This window comes from Camelina sativa, chromosome 6, assembly GCF_000633955.1.
Source record: "Camelina sativa cultivar DH55 chromosome 6, Cs, whole genome shotgun sequence".
NCBI classification, from domain to species: Eukaryota; Viridiplantae; Streptophyta; class Magnoliopsida; order Brassicales; family Brassicaceae; genus Camelina; species Camelina sativa.
The window spans coordinates 4,872,316-4,895,654 of NC_025690.1; the positions used below are offsets into that span (position 1 = coordinate 4,872,316).

Genomic DNA, 23,339 nt, shown 5'->3' on the forward strand with positions numbered 1-23,339 from the left:
TAACGAATAATCAGCTATATAAGGGTGCAAATGATTGCTTAAAAAGAAATAAGGCTACAAATGGTTGCTTAAAACTGAAAAAGTTGAACATATTAGGTTGTTCAGGTCGAATATTATTCAACTCATTCATCTCCAAACAAAATCTTTTGTTGCCAATTTAAATGTAACATAAAATTATTGAATGATATGTTTAAAACTTTAATTCCATATACCTAACCCATTTGATGATTCTACCTGCAGTTATAAATTTAGAAAATATACATGAAAAGTTCAACAAAGGTCAAAGTAGATTTATCATAACTAGCATTTTTATGAACTTAACGTAAGTGTGTAGATCTTGGACATGGATTTAAAGTTAGGTACACATGATTCACTATTTACCTATGATTTTTTTCGGGGAAATTGGAAAAAAAAGAATGTTTTTTTCAAAAAATGTCCATATGTTCCTTTATATTTTAGGTTTGGTTAAATAGGTTTTATAATAATAAAAACTCAGTTTTACCCTCACTTTTTAAACCATCTAATTTACGAAAATACAATAAATTTAATTTTAAATTATTCACAAACAAATAAAAAAAATAAAAATGGAGTATGTAGAAACCTCTTCTCGAACCAGAGTTTTCTACACCCAAAAGGAATGAAAACCCTTTTCACTCCGAATTCACGTTTTTACCAAATCATATAGAAGAAACAAATACAGCAACGGCGGCTTTGACGGAGAATTTCTTCGGCTTGTTTTTTCCGATATTTTTATTATTCTTTTCTCATCTGGGCGAAGCTTCTTCCTTGATTCGCCCTCCTTCTGATTTGTTTTCCTTTTATTCTTGCAACTCATGTTTTTATTTGCTCCCATGATTTTGTTTGCTCCCATCGTTCAATATCGTTTGCTTCTCTTCACATCATTTTAAATTCGCCTTCATATTACAGTGTAAATCACTTTAGATTTCTTATTGTGTATAGATTTAGGAGTTGCATGTTGATTTTCTTAATCGGTTTTGAATTTATATTACTAAATTGAGCTATGAGAGATGAGAGCATTGAAATTGTTGGAAGGCTTGTCTTGGTTCATCTAATTGTAGGTTAGTTTGTGTCAAGAATTTTTTCAATCTCGATAGCTTGAGTTGGTGATATGTTTTTAATTTTAAAAGTTTACATTCCTTTGGAGAAATCTCCATATCGTAAGTTTTAAAAGTCTGGATTTTATGTTGTGTGAATGATTACTAGACAAATCTGAATTTTATGTTTTAAAAGACTGAATTTTACATTTCTTCTTCATGTTCTTGTTTTCTTGTTGTGTTAACGATTACTAGACAATTGTATCCTATGATGAGGTTTCAGTTTTATCTTTAGTAGTTGATTCATCATCATGTTTGCTTTCATGGTTCTTTGATTGTGATATGTTTGTTTTTTCACATTTCAGGTGCATTTCGAAGACTAGCTTCTACATGTGTGAAAAATCAGGATCGATCGAAATGATTAATGAAGGTACTTTTATATATTTTGAAAATTAATTAAGACATGAATAGTTGTGATTCTTTTCATGAAAGTTATTTCTATCAACTTATTTAGTTGTGTTTGATATAATTTGTCTTAATCTATTGTTCAGGCGTTGGCAAGGAGTACCCTAAACGCCTTTTCAAATACGGTGATGAACCATAAGTGAAACAAATAAACAATAGCTGCAGAATGTCTATCATGACAAGAATCAAGGATACTTTGCCAACCGAGTATGAGAAAGTGAAGAGTGATCCTGTGTTTGCTAATGTGTTTGCCATCTACGAGAATGGGTTAGGATACTCTGCGTGTTTGATACACAACATTATGTCTCGGCAGTTGCTCACATATAAGAAACATGAGCTTTTGTTTGTGTTTGGAAGGAAGCCAATGAGATTTTCGATACAAGAATATATGCAGTCACTGGACTCAAATGCAATGATGATTTCAGCTTTGATTTGAAATCTTGGAAAGAAGAAAGTTGGAAGAAAGACAAAGGTTTTTGGGCTAGATTATTGAAGAGAGATGGGGAGATAACCATTAAGATGCTGATGGATGTGCACCTAGTAGAAGCTCCCAAGTGGGAACCTGATGACAAGCTAAGATTTGTATATGTGTGCGTCATAGCTGGTTTGGTAATGGCTAAGGACGAGAAGAAAAAGATCCCTCTCTCATACATCAAGTTGGTGATGGATCTTGATAAGTTGAGAGCTTATCCTTGGGGTTTACATTCTTTTGACTATCTTGTGACCTCGATCATGGACACAAGAAAGGAGTTGAAGAAGACCAACAGTTATATCCTTAATGGTTTCTCCTTTGCACTTCAAGTATGGGTTATGGAAGCAATTCCAGTGATTGGAGAATTGTTGGGAGAAAAGATCAACAAGGAATTCACAAACGGTGCTAGATGTTCTAACTGGAAGGGAGCTGCAAAAGTGTCTTATCAAGACATTATCTTCATAGAGCAATCGTTTGGACCAAAGGTTAGCAATTTCTTTTCTCTATTCTTCTTTAATTGTCATTGTCTGAATATGATTCTGTTTTTACTATTGCTTAACCAAAATTTTTGTTAATGTGTTTTTGGTAGGATATCGTTTATCCATACATCTCGAGGTCAGGAAATTGTGACATATACAATGATATAGAGTTTTTTAGGCCTGATGAGATCAATGTTGTGGAAGTCAAAAAAGTAAACGATTTGGTGCGATCTGGTTACGATTTTAGAGACCATGAGTGGGGTCATGTTGAAACTAATGATGTTGAAGAAGAGGAGATAGAGGAGGTTGTAAATGAAGATGATCATGTTGAAAAGGAAAGTGATGGAGATAATCAATTTTCTGGGTTAGAGAGTAGCGAGAAGAAGCAAGATGTAAAAGTGGGAGCATCAAACACAAAGAAGAGGAAGACAAAGCACATTGATCATGGTGTAGAGACTCGAAAAATGCAACTCCTATGTCAGCGAGCCGCAACCACTCATGGTTTTAATGAAGAAATGAAGTCATTCATTAAAGGTATGTTTGAAGCTTCTTTCAAACCTTTTAAGGAAGAAATAGGCCAGCGATTGAAGAAGATGGAGGATGATGTATCAGAAGTGAAGGAGATACTATCCACTCTAGCATCAACTTCGACACAAGCCACACCACCATCATTTAAACCAAAAGATGTGGTAAGTCAAAAAAAAAAAATATGCTTTGGTGTTGTATATGTAATGGTGCCTTAACAACGTATTGATTCTTATTTTTGACATAGGGAAAATCACCATCCGTTCAACCAAAGAGTTTGGTAAGTAAAAAGTAACTTGGTAAAACTTGTTTTGGAAATCGGCTATGTATTTTTTTTTTTAAACATTCGGCTATGTAATTTTTTGAAAATATACGGCTAATTGTAAACTTATGTATTGTAATTGTCTTGGTGAACTTATGTATTGTATTGTAAACATTAAACTTTGTTTGGATGTTTTTGTTTGTAAACATTAAACTTTGTTTGATCTTTCCATTGACAGGAAGACAACTTTGTTTTCGATGATTTGTTCACCAAATCGGGTGCCATAGACCTTAATATTGACAGTCAAGATTTATTGAGCACTCAAGATTTCTTAGAGAAAAGTGTAGGACATCTTTCGCAAAAATCATGTGTACCCGAAGCTGATCCTACAATAGATGCGGGAAAGTATGACGATGATGCTGATTTGATTTTCGTATCCGATGTTAGATGGAATGCTTTGGAAGCATGGTAAAGGAATCTTGGGTACGTCTTCTAATTTTTATTCTAAATTAGACATATATTTACAATTGTCCAGCTTTTAAATTTTTGACCTTACAAATTACTATTTGTTTCACAGTCACGAGAAACTCCAGTTGGGTCCATCGGTAATTAATTTAGATTTACTTGATCGTGTCATTTCTCACAACAAGTGGTTGCACAATCAAGTAAGTATAAACTTGATTTTTCTCAATACTTAAATTGTTCATTATTTTACCATGTTCAAATTTAAACTTAACTTTTATTTGTTTTCAAGGAAATTGATGCGATGATGTATTTATTTCGGGAGAAAACATCTTTAGGGCGAATGCAGTCAGACCTTGTGGGTTTCATGAATTGCTTGTTCAGTGAGACAATCAAAGTGGAATACACCAAGTACTTGAAAACAAAGCGTCAGCACAAATGGGATAGTAGACTTCTCGATTATGCTAATGGTGAGTTTCCTTCTCACTTAAAGACAGGTAAACAATGGGGTACAGATGTTGACAGGATATACGCTCCGATTTTCGTCAACGGCAACCACTGGATTTCTGTTTGCGTTAACTTCGTCTTAAGAACTGTTGAAGTCTTCGACTGTGCTGGACACAAAAATAGAAGGTATGTCGAGTGTTTCGCAAACTGCATCCCAAGGATTTTGAAATAAATTAATGCAAAGGTGAATGGAAAACCATCTCTTTTGACACAATATGAAATCATAGAAATGAAGGTGCTGTCTGAGTTGAATAGGTCAAAGAGCGATTGCGGGGTTTATGCATTGAAATACATCGAGTGTCATATGAAATCTCTAAGTTTGGATTTGATGACCGATGAGAACATCAAACAAGCACGTTTGAAGATTGCTGTCGATATGTGGGAAGCTGCAAACGATCCACTATTACTTGAGCGTATGAAGAACTATGTCCCTCCAAAGTTGGAGTCTCATAGAGTCGAAATTGACTGACTTTTCATCTTTTTAGTATGTCTTTAGTTTGACACATTGTATGACTTTGGTTTCATTTTTGACTAAATTATATTGTTTGACTTTGGTTTCATTTTTAAGTTAATATATGGTATGACTTTTAATTTGGTTTATTATCAAACCGATTTTTTAATTTGGTTTAAGAGCTAATACCAAATTAATAACTTAACCGATTCTGTATCTTGCACCAAACCCGATCCTTTACAGTGACACACATAAATCCCCAAATTTAAGAAACCTAAAGTCGACCTAGTTCTCGTTCGACTGTGAGAAGAAGATGAGCAATTTATCGACAAATTCGACTGGATAAACTAGTTCCCGTGCAAGAGGAAGAGTGGTTGGTGTCCCAAGGAGATGTTGGTGCGGGGAAGGAATTGTAGCACTTATATCGAAGTCTGATCCCAATCCTTACCGGAGATATTATCGTTGTGTCTTTGTTGTATCAAACAAGGTAAATTGGTATTGTTACACGTTTGAATTTGTTTTTGATTTTGATTATAACAGTTGGGCTTCTTGTAGCTTAGGAACGATGATCACACCTTCAAATGGGTTGATGAGGCTTTTGTCAACGAGATAGATACCCTTACTGCAAAGAATGTTGAATTTGAGAAGCATCTGAAAGATTTCAGAACAGAGAGATTGGAGTTTGAGAAAACAGTTTACGAGAAGGTGGAAAAGGAGATATTTGAGAAGATAGAGGATGCTTTGTCTGAAGCAAAAACCAGCAATAAGAAGATGATGGTGATCTTAGTGATATTGTGCATGATCATGATTGGATGCAACAAATTACTAGGCTGAGCGTATGAGTATGATCATGTGTGTTTTTTTTTGAATTTGTGAGCTTTTTTTCCTTTTGGATCTTCACCGTGAAAAATTGGTTTGTGAGCGTATCACATTGATCATATTTTTTAATCGAATTTGTTAGCATTTGAGAATGATCGTGTTGTTAACTTGGTTTTATGTTCTTAAGGAAGAAACCAGAGAAAGTGAAATAATGAAATGTTGAACTAGACTTGACAACTCAAGAGTAAAGTTTAAACAAAAACTAGAAATGAATAATTCAACAAAGAATAACCAAAGAAAATGGGAATGGTTTAAAATCCTAACAAAGAATAAAACATAACCTTACCTATATTGGGACATCTAATGTGGATCGGTTGTGTCCTTCTTTACCACAACAGCTACACTTGTGTCTCTTTGACGATTGTGATTGTTGAGACGCTCTTATCTTGTCTTCAACCGTTTCATGTCTTCGTTTTCTTCGTCTACCAGGGTGTCTTCTTGTTTCAGGTGGTATAACTTTTGCAGCCTCAACGTGGTCAGGGATGCCCCATTCGTTCTCTGGAATACCTATTGGATTAACAGTCTCCTCATAGTACTCTCTCCAACTGGTAGTGCTATACATATCATCAGCATATGGATAGAGATCATTGCCTATATCAAAAGCTCCTTTGATGGCGTGTCTACAAGGGAGTTTGCCCATTTGGAACTTCCCACATGAACATGTCCTTTTCTCCAAGTCAACCACAAAGTCTACCCCATTCGCTTTAACCTGTATTATGTTTCTTCCAATCGGATAACTTTTAAAGTATTTACCTTTCACTATTCTTCTTGAAATCTTTTTCTCTTCGCTCAAAAAACCACCGTGTTAACATCTCTCTGATGCTGTCAAACAAAGGGATTACTGGATACTCTCTAGGTGATCTCAAAGCTGAATTGATCGATTATGCAGCATTGTTTGTGTTTAAGTCATATCTGTATCCAAGAAAGTGGTATCGAGCCCTTTTTTAACCTGAGCATCCTCTAGGTACTCTCCAATCGCAGGACTGATGTTGCAAATTTCTCCAAAATGTTTTTCAAACTCAGCAACTCTATAAGCTTTAGATGCTCTTGAAACCAAATCAGCTACACCCCTTCCCTTGTGATATGTAATTACATTACCAATCAAGTGGTGGATGCAAATACCATGAGTAGACAATAGATAGATTTTTTCAAGTGATTTGCTAATTGACACATGCCTATCTGATATGAAAGATAAATCTTTATCATCTCCAATAACAACCTTAAGTTGCTCAAAAAACCACTCCCATGAAGAATCATTCTCAGAATCAGCAATTCCAAATGCTATTGGATACAAATCAGAGTTACCATCTACAGTTGTAGCAACTAGCAGAACTCCTTTGTATTTGTTCTTCAGAAATGTTCCATCAACCACAATAACTTTCCTCATTCCCTTGTAAAATCCTCTTATTGACTGACCAAAAGAAATAAATAGATATTTGAATCTATTGTTGCAATCAACTTCATAATATGTAAATGTACCCGGATTCGCTTCTTGTATTATGTACAAGTACTTTGGTATTTTACCATAACTCTTCTCAGGAATATCTCTAACTTCATTCACTTCATACTCGCGAGACTCCCATGCCTGAGAGTAAGTTAAATCACAACCATACTCTGTACGAATAATATTAATGATATTATTCGGTTTAGGCCCTTCCAATACACCCTCATAATTCTGCATAATAAGATGTCCAATTGTTTTAGCTGATGGTGTCCTACAAATTTTTTTCTTCTTTGAAGGAGCACAAGTATGGAGACCCACAAACTTGTTGATCTTGAAATACGTAGACCCATTTAAACACTCACGACGAAGACTCCATTTGCAAATATCCTCTATGCAGCGTATACACCAGAATTTTGTATCAGATTTTGTAACCCTGTAGTCACAGTTGTACCTCATCGCATACAATTCCATTGTTGCTTGTAACACTTCTTTGCTTTTGAAATATTGACCCTTCCTTACGCTCACACCTTTGAACGACGTTCCAACACCATAACCGGCGTTCTCGTCGGATGTCTTTTTTCCTAAAACATCATTCCGTTTGGCATCATTAGTACCCACAAATAAAGCTAGGTTTTCATTCGGTCTATCATCGTCATCTTTATCACTTGAAACCCCTGGTTATTTATTCAAATCCAGTTCGAATTTGCTCCCAACATCCTCAACACCACCTTTAAATGTCACACACAAATTTACTATTTTCTTCTTTTTATAGTATGAAAGAAAATTTGTGACCTGACTATTATTCATCATAACGACAGGAGGACAATCAGCAGTGAGATCTGTGGGTAAAAAACTTAGCTCCATATCAACCATACTAGGCTCTATTGCATAGGCTTCTGAAACCATAATCTTCAATTCTTCATGTGTTGTACTCTATTCCAAAGTTAGTAATCTTCCACGATTTTCTTCATCAATAATAAATCTCCACTCATGATTGTCAAACAATCTCCACACACCACTCTTAACATAGATGTGCATTGCCATGGCTCGAAAATGGTGAAAAGAAATGGGAGAAAACGGTTTACAAACCATAAGGTAGTGCACTAAACAATTAGAGTTGTTTTAATAATTTCTAAAATCGTTAGACAACTATTTCTAAATTTCGTAGAACACAATCTTAACAAATAAATTCGATCTTCGCTAATTATTAGATGAATATTGAGTTTCCTATTCTAAATATTCACTTTCTATATTTAGCAATCACTAAAAGTTTCAGAGTATACAATCTAATTTTTGGTAGTAGATGTCAACTAATTTTCTCAGAGATAGAGTAAAAAGAATAACACATATTCTAACGATTTTACAGCATAGAGTATACCGTAGAAAGATTATACTAAAACGTTTAGAACATAGAGTAAACCGTAGAATACAAATTCTGAATTTTGTAGAATTCAGAATTTCGGGCCTCTAAACTATTTAGAGCAGAAACTATTCCTGATTTAGTATAACATGTACAAAATGTTAGAACACATCATCTTAAATTTTCAGGACAGCAGAAAACGTTTTCTAAAATTTTTATATCAAATTTTATCCATCAAAAAAACAACTTATACATTTTTTTTTTGTAAAAAATAATATTACCTCTATTATTAAATATCTAGTTATTTTCCTATATTTCACATTTTTAAACTTTTTAAATATGGGTTTTTCAATTTCTATAGGTATTTTAGGTAAAAATGACCATTTAAAAAGAAAAAAGGTGTAGATGGACAATTTTTTTTTTAGTGATCTTTTTTTTCCAATTTTCCCATTTTTTTCCTGATCCTGACCTTTTTGGTTTGGATTAAAAGCCTAAAACTCAAAATGATCTTATCTCCCTTTTTCATTAGAGTATCTTAATATCATTTGAGTATCTTTTGCATTAAATGACTTTAAAATATTAACATTTAAGTATTTAACTGTCTGATGATATTTTTCCAACTTAACACGACATTTTAAAATAAAAGTTGGAGTTTTTAAAAACAATTTTTTTTGTTCTTAGTAATTATTTTGGAATGAATTATGTGAAAAATTAAGACACCTAAATTAGTGGTTTTTCCTACTAATGTGGTAAGTAAATCTAAATTGGTATACTACATGTTGATAAATTATAGATTTTACTAATAAAAACAAAAACATATCATATAATAGGACTGACTCCTTTGGTACCACGAGATAAAAACAAATTAAAAAACACGAGATATATAATGGTTTTGGTTCACCTTCACTTTTTGTTGCTGCAACAGCTACAAGTTCTCTCAATTTCCCGGTTCGGTTGGTTATCCTATTCTAACAATTTTGGTTTGGTTTTTTTTTTTTACAAATCTATCCCCAATATATTAAAAGAGAAGCATTGTTGAAGAAAAACTGACGTGTCGTCGTGAGAGAGCTTTGTGCTTAATTTATTATTTGCCCTTAATATTCTATAATATTATATAAAACTGCTATTGCTGTTCTATTTATTAATTTATTTATTTTTACACAAAAAATGGTGACTACTCAATTTATTTATATACACAATATTATGTTCCTATAAATTCTAAAATTGGCATATATTAATAAATATTATCCCCTACATGTTTTCGAAATTATTTTCAAAACCTATGTATTATAATATATAAAAAAATTATAACATGAGATGTAAAAAATTATTTTTAAATCATATTTTCAAAAATATAAATAATATTATTTCATATTGTTTGAAATTTTTTGACCAAAAAAAATTGAAATTAATTTTGAATAGCAAATATTGGAAAATCTTTAAAAAGCAATTTGACGGCATCTTAAATTTATTTTCAAGTATAAAATATTTAAACTTATGCAAATCCTAATTTTCAGTTTTCCATATAAAAAATTTCTTATATATAAGAAAAACGTATATTAAAGATTCCTTAATTTCAAAATTAACAGATTAAAAATATAAAATCTTATATATATTTTAATATTATTTCTTAAATATTTCGAGGAATGAGTTTTTATAGATAAAAAAAATATTATACCCCTTATGGAGTATGACTACCGGGACGAGATTGACCCGCTTCAGAATTTAGGTAATTCGTTTCTAGAAGTTTTAATATTTTTGATGGTTTTTATCCGTTTCATAATTTACAAGTTTTATATAATTCTGATTAATCACTAATTTGGTAAACGTTAGATTCAGATATGTTGTTTTGTGAATCTTAATTTTATGCTGAAACCTTTATTATTTCAAAAATCACAAACCGAATGAAACCAAACTAATATAAGTTAGAACTGTAAATGATTTAACAAATAATTATATCTATAAATATAACTCTATGTGTACATAATATATTACAAACCTTATAGTAAACATAGTTTTTGAAATCAATCACGCACATACGGGTCCGTACCTAGTATACTTATAATCTATTTATGTAAAAGAAGCTTTAGTGGCCCAAAACTTTGAGATAAGGTACGATCATCCGGACTCTCGGTATTAGGCCTTTTTGTGGCAGACACAAGTACGATCATCCGGACTCTCGCTCTTCTCACCCAACCATGGCTATTTTTTTTTGGTCGAATCCATCTTTGATCATGTGAACATCTTTAATCATGTGAATTCAGTGGATTTCATTCTATTTTACTTTGGATGAAGAAATCTAAACCCTAGCTAAGGGATACTATCTAGTGAACCCAATGGCTCTAATCAGTAATCGAATTTTGGATATTAATTGGAGAAGGTGAAAGAAATTTGTCGATTCAATCGGAGAAGATGATGTATCTTAACCAATTAACACATACCCAAGACAAAAGCTTGTCATTCTTCTTTTCTTATTTGTAATCGTTCATCAATTGAAATCTGATTTTTCTCCTAAAACCTTCAACGCAGAGATTACAATAAGAGAAAGAAGAAATAGATTCGCCAAGAGGAAGATGTGAGACCTTCGTTGACTAGACCTCGGTGCACCGGCTAAGCGAGAAGAAGTCACGGTGGTCGGCGATCGGCGGTCACCAAGTCTTCTCTTCTTCGAGTTACGACATCGTAAAAGTGAAAGAGAGAGTGATAATTGAGAAGAGTGATTTGGTATTTTTGATTAACCAAAAAGCCCTATTTCTGCAATTCTCGACTATAAGTCCTTAATTTAATTTACAGTAGAACCTCTATAAATTAATACTCGGTAAATTAATAACCTCTATATATTAATAAATTTCTCTGGTCCCAACTTAGGACTAGTGTAATTTTGGACATTATTCGATAATATAATAAAATAATATTTTTTTTGAAAATCCTTTGTAAATATATGGTCCCATCAATAATATAAATTAATAATTATATAGAATTATCCAAATATATGTATATATCGACACATTAATTTTTATTAGAGTTCATTTTTGATATTTTTACTGTATAAAAATCTTTAAGTGCTATCGTCAAAACATGATAATTGTTATTTTCATTGTAATTGATTTTATAAAAATATTAGTTATAACCATTAAATCTTATTTTTAATGTTTTTTTACCAAATTAGGAAAGTCTCTCTATAAATTAATAATTATTAATTTATCGAGAAATTAAAACTTCTATAAATTAATAGATTTTCCTGGTCCCAATATTATTAATTTATAGAGGTTTTACTCTATAAGAAATTGAAAAAATCCTATTTCTATAATTAATCCCTATCTATTATGACTTTTGATTTTATAACTTTTAAGTAGAGTTGAGTCTTTTTACCAGATTACTATTTTATTATAAGTTTTTATTTTGATAGTTGTGTTTTTTAAACTCACAAGTTATATATGTTTAATATTTATAAAGTTTTAGTCCTATTTATTATTTTCTTCTTTTGAAATAAATTTTAATTTTATTATTTAATATATATTTTCAAATAATTTTATAATATATAATTCTAAATTTTTTAAAATTTAATTTAACTTGTTTTGAAATACTTGGTGAGTTCTAGTATCAAAAAAGGTAAATTAACTTATTAAATTAAAATTTCTTTCTATTTTCAATTTGTATTCTAACTTGATCTTCTTCTTCAGTTTAATTATCTCAGCTTATTGGGCCAAATCGAGACGGCGCATTATATAACACCAGCTGATCGGACTTCCTCTTCCCGGCGCTGTAAATTCCAAACCCCTCCTCCGTTCACGCCTCCAAACTAGCCGTTGTCTTCTCTCTCTATCTCCGGTCAAAGCGATGGCTTCGTATGCTCCGTTACTAGAGAAAACTCGCGTACCTCAACCTTCCATACAAAGATTCGCAGTAATTTCCGTCTTCTCTAAGTTACGATCTGCTCCGGAACGATTAGGATCAGAATCCGTAGCTGGAAGAGAAGCTATCTCCTTCTGCCTCACTTCCGAATCCATCACTGTCGTTGATCAATCCGTTCGTGAGCTATGTCGATTAGTATCAGACTCCGTTTTAAACCTCTCTCGTGGTTTGTTGGAACTTCAATCAGCTCTCGAAGGATGCGATACGAAATTGGTTTCGCTGTTCGTGAAGGGGTTAGGGTTTTTGATTCGTATTGGTTATGAACAGAAGGATGGGAATTGGAAGTTTAGTTCTGCGGAGAATCATCCGTTTGTTAGGGTATGTGATTTTCATGGATTCGTTCGTATAATTTGAATTGTTGCAATTAGCTTAGTCTTTGATTGCTTCTTGTTGTTGGTTTCAGATTCTTTATAGCAGAGCGGAGACACTGACGGAGCTTCTTCATCAAGTATCACTCTTTGTGATGCATAACAGACGATTAGGAATGGTGGGAGTATGTGAATTCTTGGAGCCGTTCTTGAATTTCACAGTACTTCGGATTCCACTTGCAGATTCGTCGTCGTCCTTGTTTGCGAGGGAATTGATTTCATCGATGGCTTCTCTTTGTTGCTCATCCAGCCAAGAAGCACTGCCGATATTCAGATTGCTTCTGCGTTGCCTAAAATATATACCGGGGAAAAATCTGGAAGTAAGTATGCATGAATTAGCAGCCAATGCAAATAATGGGGTGCAGTATTAGGATCCAGTTCTAAATTTCTGATACTTTTCAGGACAATAGGAATTTCAGCTGCATTGTCAAGACTCTAGCGGATGCTTATACTGTGGTAGTGAGAGACTTGGTTGGAACTGGATCGGTATGTTACTAATTTCATCATTCATTCATCTTAAAATTTGTGCTCATTGTCCGATATTCATTCATTTATCTAAACTACCAGGAAGTAACAGAAGTTCATCTTCTCGGTGTGCAACTGGTAGATAGTGTACTTCTTCTTTGCTCTTCTCCTCATGTCCAAACAACCGAACAAGAGTCTGTTATCGAATCTTTGAAGCACTTGTTGGCTGTTCAGAAAGACGTTGGATTACCATATTCACCTGATTTATCTTTGGTGGTTCTCTCGCTCGTTTTCATGCTTGCCAAATCCAATGTTGAGCATGAACAACTCTCTATTTTGAAATTCCTGCTTTTTCTGCTCAAATGGAAAACTGAAAATGGTATATTTGTATCTCCATCTTTCTTTTCATTACCCTCTTACTCGTTTTGCTGTCTGATAGTGTGATAGCTGATTTACTCCCTTCAACCTAGTGCGTACTCATCCCTTTTTTGTTTCTATGTGTATTTTTTTGGACTAAGAATTTGATTATTTGCAATCCTTTCGTAGATAACTTGTCGGTGAAAGATGCAGCCTGTTCAAGTGTGGAGTCTCTATTACTGTTCCCTATCGTAGCACTGATGTCTTCTCCTTCTAAATCAGTCAAAGTAGCAGCAAGTAAGGTTCTTTCCATCGTAGAAATTGTCTTGGTAACAATGTCAAATTCACCAAAGATTGAGCTCCACACAAGTAAGGGAGATTCACCACTCAGCAGGGTGGGCTCTGTCGTGTTGAGGGTCATGCAGCAACTCTGGCATCAGGTTTAGTTCTTGTGGAGAAACCTGCTATTTTCTTTCAGAATCTGTATATAATGAGTTACATAGATCCACTCATGGGTTAGGTTATTTCATATAATTACTCCTTTGAGGGTTGGAGATAAACATGTGTATTTTAATTTATGTCCATAACGCCATATCAAAGTGTTACACAAGAGTAACTCAGAATCAAATTGCTCACTAATTCTTTGAATGTTCTTATTATTTCTTTCAGTATGATTACGCACCTTCCACGTCCTCCTTCCTCAGAGTGGCTTACCCCAATGGAAGTGAAAAACAGGAAACTTATTCTGGACCAGTGACTTGGAATTCACTACTTAGGGAACACGCTGAACGGTTTTGGGATAGNTCATGCTTGCCAAATCCAATGTTGAGCATGAACAACTCTCTATTTTGAAATTCCTGCTTTTTCTGCTCAAATGGAAAACTGAAAATGGTATATTTGTATCTCCATCTTTCTTTTCATTACCCTCTTACTCGTTTTGCTGTCTGATAGTGTGATAGCTGATTTACTCCCTTCAACCTAGTGCGTACTCATCCCTTTTTTGTTTCTATGTGTATTTTTTTGGACTAAGAATTTGATTATTTGCAATCCTTTCGTAGATAACTTGTCGGTGAAAGATGCAGCCTGTTCAAGTGTGGAGTCTCTATTACTGTTCCCTATCGTAGCACTGATGTCTTCTCCTTCTAAATCAGTCAAAGTAGCAGCAAGTAAGGTTCTTTCCATCGTAGAAATTGTCTTGGTAACAATGTCAAATTCACCAAAGATTGAGCTCCACACAAGTAAGGGAGATTCACCACTCAGCAGGGTGGGCTCTGTCGTGTTGAGGGTCATGCAGCAACTCTGGCATCAGGTTTAGTTCTTGTGGAGAAACCTGCTATTTTCTTTCAGAATCTGTATATAATGAGTTACATAGATCCACTCATGGGTTAGGTTATTTCATATAATTACTCCTTTGAGGGTTGGAGATAAACATGTGTATTTTAATTTATGTCCATAACGCCATATCAAAGTGTTACACAAGAGTAACTCAGAATCAAATTGCTCACTAATTCTTTGAATGTTCTTATTATTTCTTTCAGTATGATTACGCACCTTCCACGTCCTCCTTCCTCAGAGTGGCTTACCCCAATGGAAGTGAAAAACAGGAAACTTATTCTGGACCAGTGACTTGGAATTCACTACTTAGGGAACACGCTGAACGGTTTTGGGATAAAAAAAAGGCTGCATCGTTTTGTCTTTCGCAAGAGATACCTATTTTACTTGGTGCTGTTGCTGGTGTCATGGTGATGCATCCGTCCCTAGGAGCTGATGGTATTGATTCTTTGAATATTATTGGTGGCATTGATCCTAAGATGAGTGTCCCGCTGTTGCTAGCTGTTCTATATTACAGCAACTTGTTATCTCGAACACACGTCCCTTGTCAGAGTCTATTGGTGAGCTACTCTCATTCATTTTATGTATCTCAAATCCAAGTGCTGGTCCCTTCTATTAGCACTCCTTTAGTCTACTCCTTTAGTCTAGTTCTCAATTTATTTCTTTGATGTGCAGTCCAAACTTCTGGGGTTACTCCCGTCATTAGCTGCACAACAGGTGATGATTCCGCTTGTAGTTCAGACTATTACTCCAATGCTGCACAAGGATGCGAAAGGGTCAGTACACCTTTTTCTGATAATTTCTTGTGTATCATATTTTTTAATCGTGTTTATAATAGTTGATTCTGGGTAAACGGGTAGTCTTTGCAAACAGCTATAAGTGGTTCCATTAACTTTGATACTCGGCTTATAATATATGATAAAAGGTTGATTTGTAAGCCAAAAGATTAGTATGTGATGTTTCATGCTTTAACCTACATTTACCAAACTTGTTGAATTGGGTTTTTGGGCTCTACCTTGTTTCCGTTTCTGACTGTCATAAAATGGAGTCGACATGAGTAGCTCTGATGATTGTTTATTTTAGTCTGTTGTATGCTACAGCCATTAGATTACTTTGCCAGACCTGGGTAGTCAATGACCGTGCCTTTTCCAGTCTGCAAGTAAGCTCTTCTTACCAATGTGAAATTTTGTTCGAGATTAATAAAGTCAGCTTGCTATTCTTACTTATATGTACTTCTATGGTACCAATTATTTTAAATATTCAGGAGGTGTTGCGCCCAAAAGGATTCATAGACTTTATTTCAGAGAGACATATCTGCATTAGTATGGCTGCTTCCATTCACGATGTATGCAAGAGACACCCTGATAGGGGAGTAGACCTAATCTTGTCCGTTCAGGTATAGTTTCACAAGTAACGTTTGCTGTTGCTGCTTTGGCTGTATATTGGAAATTTTGGAGTGCCTTCAATATTTTCAACTGGATTCCTACTTTGATAGGCCTGTATAGAAAGCCAAGACTGTCAAGTTCGAGCACTTGGTTTTCAGAGTCTTTCCCATCTCTGTGAAGCCGATGTCATTGGTACTATCTTAATACTTATTTGTGTGACTTAATGCCTTTCTATTTACTCATGTTTTATCGTAACTTTTGCTTTGTTTATCCAGATTTCTATACTGCATGGGGTGTCATTAAGAAACATGCTCAAAACATCAAACTGGATCCTCTCCTTGCTTATAGGTTAGCAGAGCTAACATCCCAAATCATATTTATAGGCACAATTGAGGTGTCTAAATTGGTGCATGGATCTTCTAGCCATTGCTGTTTGAGGTGTCTGAAAAAATATTTGATGTATAACTAGCATTGCTTTGGTGAATATGTTGCAGTGTATGCCTTCTTCTAAAGTGGGGTGCAATGGATGCCGAAGCATATCCGGAAGATGCAGAAAACGTTTTGAACATTTTGTGGGAAATTGGGAGCTCTATGCAGATGCCTCTTGATTCCCTATGGACAAAGGCACGAGTCTCTGCCATAGTGGCCCTTGGTCAATATGAGGTAAGTATTGGATTTCAGTCTCTTGTACGTCTTCTTTTGGTATGTTCCAGACCATCTTTGGCTCTAAACTATTAATATAACACTTTTATCTAATCATGATCCATTTTTTTCAGGTATCATTTATGGAAAAAAAAATTTCTGACTTCAACAATAATTGTGCATATATGTTCTTCTCGGAGAAAAATGCGAAAATTTTGAATGCTTTAGAAGACCTTTCAATCAAGATCATGATTCATGAGCACAGGTATAGAGCTTGTAATGTACGAAACTTTTCCTGGTTTAGAATCTCATTATCATCATATTTAAATGACTTCTCTTTCTGACCTAACAGCGTCCGGCGTAGATATGTAAGACAGAAAAAACTTCCTGGTAATAAGATTGAAAAGTTGCTGGATGTGATACCTCAGGTCATCTTCCCCGCAGGTGTAGTTTGATTTTCAGCTAAAATAGTCCTTAAACACAATTTTAGTGAAAAATGCAAGTGAGTCTGTTGGAATAAATAAATAAAACCTTGAGATGGAAATTTTTACTTGTGCTTTCTTTTATGCCTAATAACTAACTTAACTTAATAATTTTCATTTCTTGCTGTGCTTTGAAACTTATGATACAGTTGCATTATGAAATACTCAGTTCTATTCGTTATGTATACCTTTTCGCTAAATATTCCAAATAATCAGTTATGTAACATTCTTTGTACTCCACATAAACTAAGTGCAGCACCATCTGATTCACAGGGAAAGAAATGAAGACTGGTGAACTACCTGGTGCGGCATTATTATGTCTATCTTATAACCCTAGAGATGTGAAGTTTGGGTCATCAAGAGTAAGTATTGTAAATTTAAATTTCTGCTAGGAGATTTTCTAGACTTCTGCATACTGACTTTCATATTGTTGATCGCAGAGCTTTCGTGATGTTCATGGTCAATATGAGGAGGCATTTAAAGTAGTAGTCAAATCACTCCAGCTCTCAAGAAATATTTCCCTTGCTCTTATTTCCTTGCAATCACTGAAAGCTTTTATGCGGCGTTGGATGAGAGCTAATATATTGTCCATTGATGCAACGACTAAAGAATTACAATTGGATAAAACCTCTAATGCTGCAAACAAAATCATGAAGGTTTGAGATAGTTTTTTTCTGTTGCAGCTTAATTCGAATGCTTCATTCTAAGTGTTCAAACATTAATTGGGATTATCTTGTGCTTTTCATGAAGAGTTTGGTACATATGGCGGAAGAAGCTCTTCCGAGGTGTGCAGAAAACATAGCACTGGCGCTGGGTGCACTATGTCAAGTACGATTTCATAGAAATGTGTTTCCATATCTGTAGTGGTCAACTGTCTCAATACGTATTTTAATCTGTTTGTTGTTTCAGTCTTTGCCAGCTGCTGCTCATAATATTAAAGCGACTGCATCAAAATTTCTGTTGAGTTGGTTGTTGGAGCATGAGCATGAACACCGTCAGTGGACGGCTGCTATTTCTCTTGGATTGATTTCGTCGTCCCTACACGTGACTGACCACAAGCAGAAATTTCAGAATATATCTGGGCTTCTTGAGGTACCTATACCTATGAGTTGCGGGAAAAATTTACAGTGCTAACTCTTTTGTGAAAACGCATACTTTGTAGTAAATTTGCATGCACAATCAGTCTTGGTCTTTCTCACTCCTTACATGATTCATTTCCACTTAAAAATATTTCTCATGTCTTTCAGGTTTTGTGTAGCAGTAAAAGCACTCTTGTAAAAGGAGCCTGTGGCGTTGGATTGGGTTTTTCATGCCAAGATCTGCTCACTCGGACTGAAGCCTCTGCCAGCTCTGATATGGACAGGGACTCCTACTGGAACCAAGAAGAACGGCTCCTAGGGAGGATACTGAGGTTGCTATCTTCAATATTACATTGTTTCCTGCACACTCCGTGTGATATCCTAGAAAGCTTGTCTGCACTGTTCCCACCTGGAAAGGAAGACAACGTTATAGGTTTACCTCAGCTGTTGGATGAGAGTTCTGATGATTTTGATGATGATACATGGGGTATAGCTGGACTCATTATAGGTTTGGGGATGTCAGTTGGTGCAGTATACAGAGCTGGGAAGAAAGACGCTGTTGTAAAGATTAAAAACCTGATTGTATCATGGATCCCATATGCAGATTCTCTTAAGCAAACTCCGGGTTCTAATAGTAAGGTATCAGTGAGACTGTTTTCAGTTGGTTCCTGCCTTGCACTTCCAATTGTGATCACTTTCTGCCAAAAAGTAGAACTGTTTGATGCACATGAGGTAGATCATCTAATCGGTTGTTTCAAGGACCTTATTTCCGAGTTGGTTATTGTTAGAAAGTCTGGTGCTTTACGTAAGAGGTTGTTGATGGCATCCTGTATTGGGGCGGGAGACCTCCTTGGTTCTGTTTTGAATGAAGGTATCCACCCTGTTAAGATTGAGTCTGTTAAAGGGTTGCTAGAACTGTTCAAGACATGTTACTCTGGACTTTACCCACCGGTTGCTCACTTTGGAGGCATGCTCGGAGTTGTTAATGTTTTAGGAGCAGGTGCTGGGAATTTGGTGTATTCCCATCCGCTACCCCGTGCTCCTCCAGCCAGTTCTGGTGATAACGTTAGTTCTTTGGTCTATCTTTCTCAATATCATTACTTGATTTATTCCCATATAGATAAATGTGTTTGGGTTCCTAACATTCATTTATTTTTGCTACAGGAAATCTCTTATGTGTCAGGTCCTTTGCTTTCAAACGCATATTTTACTCAGCAGTTGACGCCAGTTGTGCAAGAAATATTTCTTATCGCGCAAAATACCAAGGATCGCCAGCTCCAACATTATGCTGCATGGGCAATCTCAATTCTTAGAAATTACATGCGGTCCAAGGAAGCATCAAGTCTCAGCAATGAAAACCAATCTGATTCCTCTCATCGTAATTCCATCTCTCACAATGTTCCTGAACATACCATGGTCATGAAACTTGCTCAAGGCCTGACAAATCCAAGATTTCCTTTGGTATGTCTGCTTAAACTTAAATGCTTTCTTGATTCTTGTAGGTGGAACAAAAAAAAAACTTGAAATTGTTTCATTATATTGCTGCTATAGTAAAGTATAAGGAGATTAGTTTGGAAATAGACCGCAATCTGTTCTCATACTTATTAATCTTTGTTGAATTTTAGGCGGGTAGCCCTCTGAATATTGGCACACTGGAAAGTGCTTTGCGGTGTTTGTCTCATGCTCCAAGATTGCCAAACTTGGACTGGGGAGCAACAATAAGACGATTAATGAAACAAGACACTCAGACTGATGTATCGCAATCAGGGGATGTTCCCAAGGAAGGAACTCTTAGGGAAGAGTGCTTCAAATTTTCATTAGCCCACGCAAGAGAATTTGATGAACTTCTAGCTTTTCTGGACGAATTGTCTGAACTAGCCAGATTCAAGGCGCTAGAGCAAAGTCTCCAGTCATGCCTGCTCTGTCATCTAGGGTATTTAATGAGAATATTCTCAGGTTCAAGAATGAATAAATTGTTTGACGATGTCTCTTGCTTTGTAATCTCGCTATCTTCAGACCAAGCATATAGCTGTGAACAGAAGAGCTCATTCAGGGTCTCTTGTTGGAAGGGCCTGAGTCAGTGTCTTGAAGAAACTTCGCTTGATTCTTCAGAATACATCACAAAGATTGAAAAATGCATAGAGTTGGTTTTTGCTGTCTTACCAGTAGCATCACAATCTCCTATAGCAGATCAGATGGGTTCGGTGAAAGAGTGGTCAGAGGCAGTTAGATGTTTGCAGAAGTCGCGTCTGGATTGGTTATACAAATTCCTGCAGGTATGTAATATCTGCATCATGCATCTTTTGTTTGCCAGTTTGTAAGCTACGTACCATCTTTGTGGACATCTCATCGTTTAATTGTGTGAGTTTTTTTTTTCTCGTATCAGGTTTCAAATGTTGAACCTGGAAACGGAAAGACAGACTTCCAAGGTGATCTTAAGAAGATCCAGGCAAAAGCCAAGCTAGCAAAACTTGGCTCAATTCCATTTTCCGAGTTAGGAAAACTGAAGGCTATTATATTAAATTGTGAACAGTCAGGTCAGTTACTATCCTCAATTGCTATATGTAAGCTAGATATGTACAATCAAAGATCATTGTACAATCAAAGTTTTCGTATTTGTTAGGTATTTGGGACGTGTTGATTGAGATAGTAGCGGCTCTGCATCACGCCGAAGGAGGAATCAAAAGACAGTGGCTCGTTGATGCAGTTGAAATCAGCTGCGTTTCTAGCTATCCTTCCACTGTAAGCCTCAATGTCAATGTCAATAACTGATTCATCAGATTCTTTCTTCTATGTTGAAATCTTCTTTTATCCTTTTACAGGCAATTCTCTTTGTTGGCCTTCTCTCTAGCATCTGCTGCGAATACATGCCGTTTCTCACTTTAGACCGCTTCACGGTGTTGAGCGATATGTCTTTTACCATAAATTCTCTCCTGTCTGATCCCATCTATGAAGTAGTCGCAGAGCCTTTCATCTCGTTTCTATGGACTTCATTGGAACGTATTTACAATTTTGCAACTGACACAGACGCCAATGCAGGGCTAAGCTCACAGCAGATTGAGGGAAGTGAAAGAGGAAAAGCACCAATGATTATGAAAGTAATGCATTACATTTGTGTAGCATTCAGAGATCACTTGCCTCTTGAGAAACAGCTTAGACTTGCTTCTATGGACATTGCTTGATTCCTTGTAAACAATTGTATATACTAAACTACATAGGGGCGGACTATGTGCTGATTTTTAAATTGTGGAAGAAAATAAATCCTAAATCCTAAACAATATATATATATTTAAAAAATATATATATTTTCTGAAGTAAATTTATAAATAATTTTTATTGTAGTTAGAGAAAAAATCATATTTGTATTTACCTCATACATTTATTTATATTTTTATATTTTAAATATATTATCATAATTATTACAATAATAAAAAGCAAAACTATACCAAACATTAGTTTAGTGGGCTTTATATATTTTGATTTAAATTCATTGCATATGATAACTTCCATTGAAGAACCTGCACGAATTAAAGAACCACAATATATAAGCAAATTTATATCAGAAAAAAAAATTAAAGATCAAAGCTTTCAATATAAACATGTAAATTTATGTAAATATAATGTTATTTTCTTAATTAGCTGTCCCACTCGTTTCAAAAATAATAATTATTTTGACATAACTTATGTTATTATTTTTAGATTTGTTATTCTTTATTTATTGATTAATAATAATATACAGGTTTAATGAATTATTATTTTTTGTTTATACATGTCAAAATCTAACTGAGAAAACACGTATAATATAATTTAGCGTACAACAAAAATATATTAGCTTTGTTAATTTTTTCTTTTTGATTTAAGAAATTTCTTTTTAGATATAAACATGTGATTTTATGTAGATTTAATGTTATTATCTTAATTAATTATTTTGAAAAATAATAATTTTGACACATATCAACATTTCATCGGTATACTTGACACGTGTCATGATCTTGTTAATGGCTAATTTTCAAAATCCAATTTTATATAATAAGATATATATATATATATTTTTTTTTTACTTTTGTGATATTTTGGTGATTAATGAAATTTTCGTTTCCCACATCGTTGTACTTCGATATATATTTAGTAGTGCGAATAGTAAAAGACATTTTCACGTTTTTACTTAATAGAATTTTCGTGTAATGATTATGAGCTTCTTCTTGCTTTCTTCCGTACAAAACAAATATGAGCTTTTCTTTCTTTCTTTGGTACGTAACGAGCTAGCACTTTATTTTTGTGTTTTTAATTACATATTTACGTTATATTTTTTCTGATGCCTTTTGCATTTATCTATATATAAATTTTACTTTTAAATAATAATATTACTTTTTTATTTTGACATAGCTTGTTATAATATTTTTAAGTCATCCAATCATACACTTTATGCATATTATCATTTTTGAAAATACCTTCTCTCTTTAAATATATTCCATCTTCTCTAGCTCTCCAATCCGACAGATTTTCTTCATCAAACCAATTGAATTGCTTAAATGCTGTAAAATTCTGATAGTGTTTATAATTTGGTCCTTGTTTCAAAGTACACATGTATCGAGTTGTACCCCAAATGTCAGCCATAAAACCAATTTTACAATCCTGTCCAACTGGTATTATTTTTGGACCTATTACATCATCTTTGGAATAACATTTTATCCATAAGAGCTTTTCGAATTTGAGTTCGTTCCCAATTCTAAACCTATGATGAAAAAGGAAATCTATACATAAGTAACAACAAATAATTATTTATATATATAAAGTTAAAATTAATTTCCAAAAACAAAAAACCAAAACTAATTTCTAACTATTAACCTAATTTTACTGACCTTTTTTGTATTTCTTTAATAAATTATATAAAGCTTGGTTTCTAAGTTAACTCTTAACATGATTGCAACAAGTGTCAAATCTATCAACAAG

At 34.4% G+C, this 23,339-nt stretch overlaps 1 protein-coding gene across 3 annotated transcripts; it reads left to right on the forward strand.

The window, feature by feature from the left end:
* Positions 12,047-21,664, forward strand: LOC104790422 (protein RST1-like). Of its 3 annotated transcripts, none has more exons than XM_019246658.1 (25): positions 12,047-12,594; positions 12,680-12,964; positions 13,047-13,130; positions 13,212-13,488; positions 13,656-13,906; positions 14,136-14,269; positions 15,139-15,358; positions 15,474-15,574; positions 15,882-15,957; positions 16,063-16,194; positions 16,294-16,375; positions 16,459-16,531; positions 16,678-16,846; positions 16,960-17,090; positions 17,178-17,269; positions 17,581-17,669; positions 17,748-17,963; positions 18,058-18,135; positions 18,217-18,399; positions 18,555-19,451; positions 19,551-19,847; positions 20,012-20,662; positions 20,773-20,923; positions 21,010-21,128; positions 21,209-21,664. In XM_019246658.1, exons 1-25 carry the CDS (start codon positions 12,202-12,204, stop codon positions 21,566-21,568), a joined length of 5,541 nt encoding a protein of 1,846 aa, XP_019102203.1. In that variant the 5' UTR covers positions 12,047-12,201; the 3' UTR covers positions 21,569-21,664. The 3 variants fall into 3 exon arrangements, with proteins under 3 accessions (XP_019102203.1, XP_010514478.1, XP_019102204.1); XM_010516176.2 differs by lacking the exons at positions 13,656-13,906; positions 14,136-14,269 and adding exons at positions 14,284-14,357; positions 14,525-14,775 and having other exon boundaries at positions 13,212-13,414; positions 15,005-15,358; positions 21,209-21,568; XM_019246659.1 differs by lacking the exon at positions 14,136-14,269 and having other exon boundaries at positions 15,005-15,358.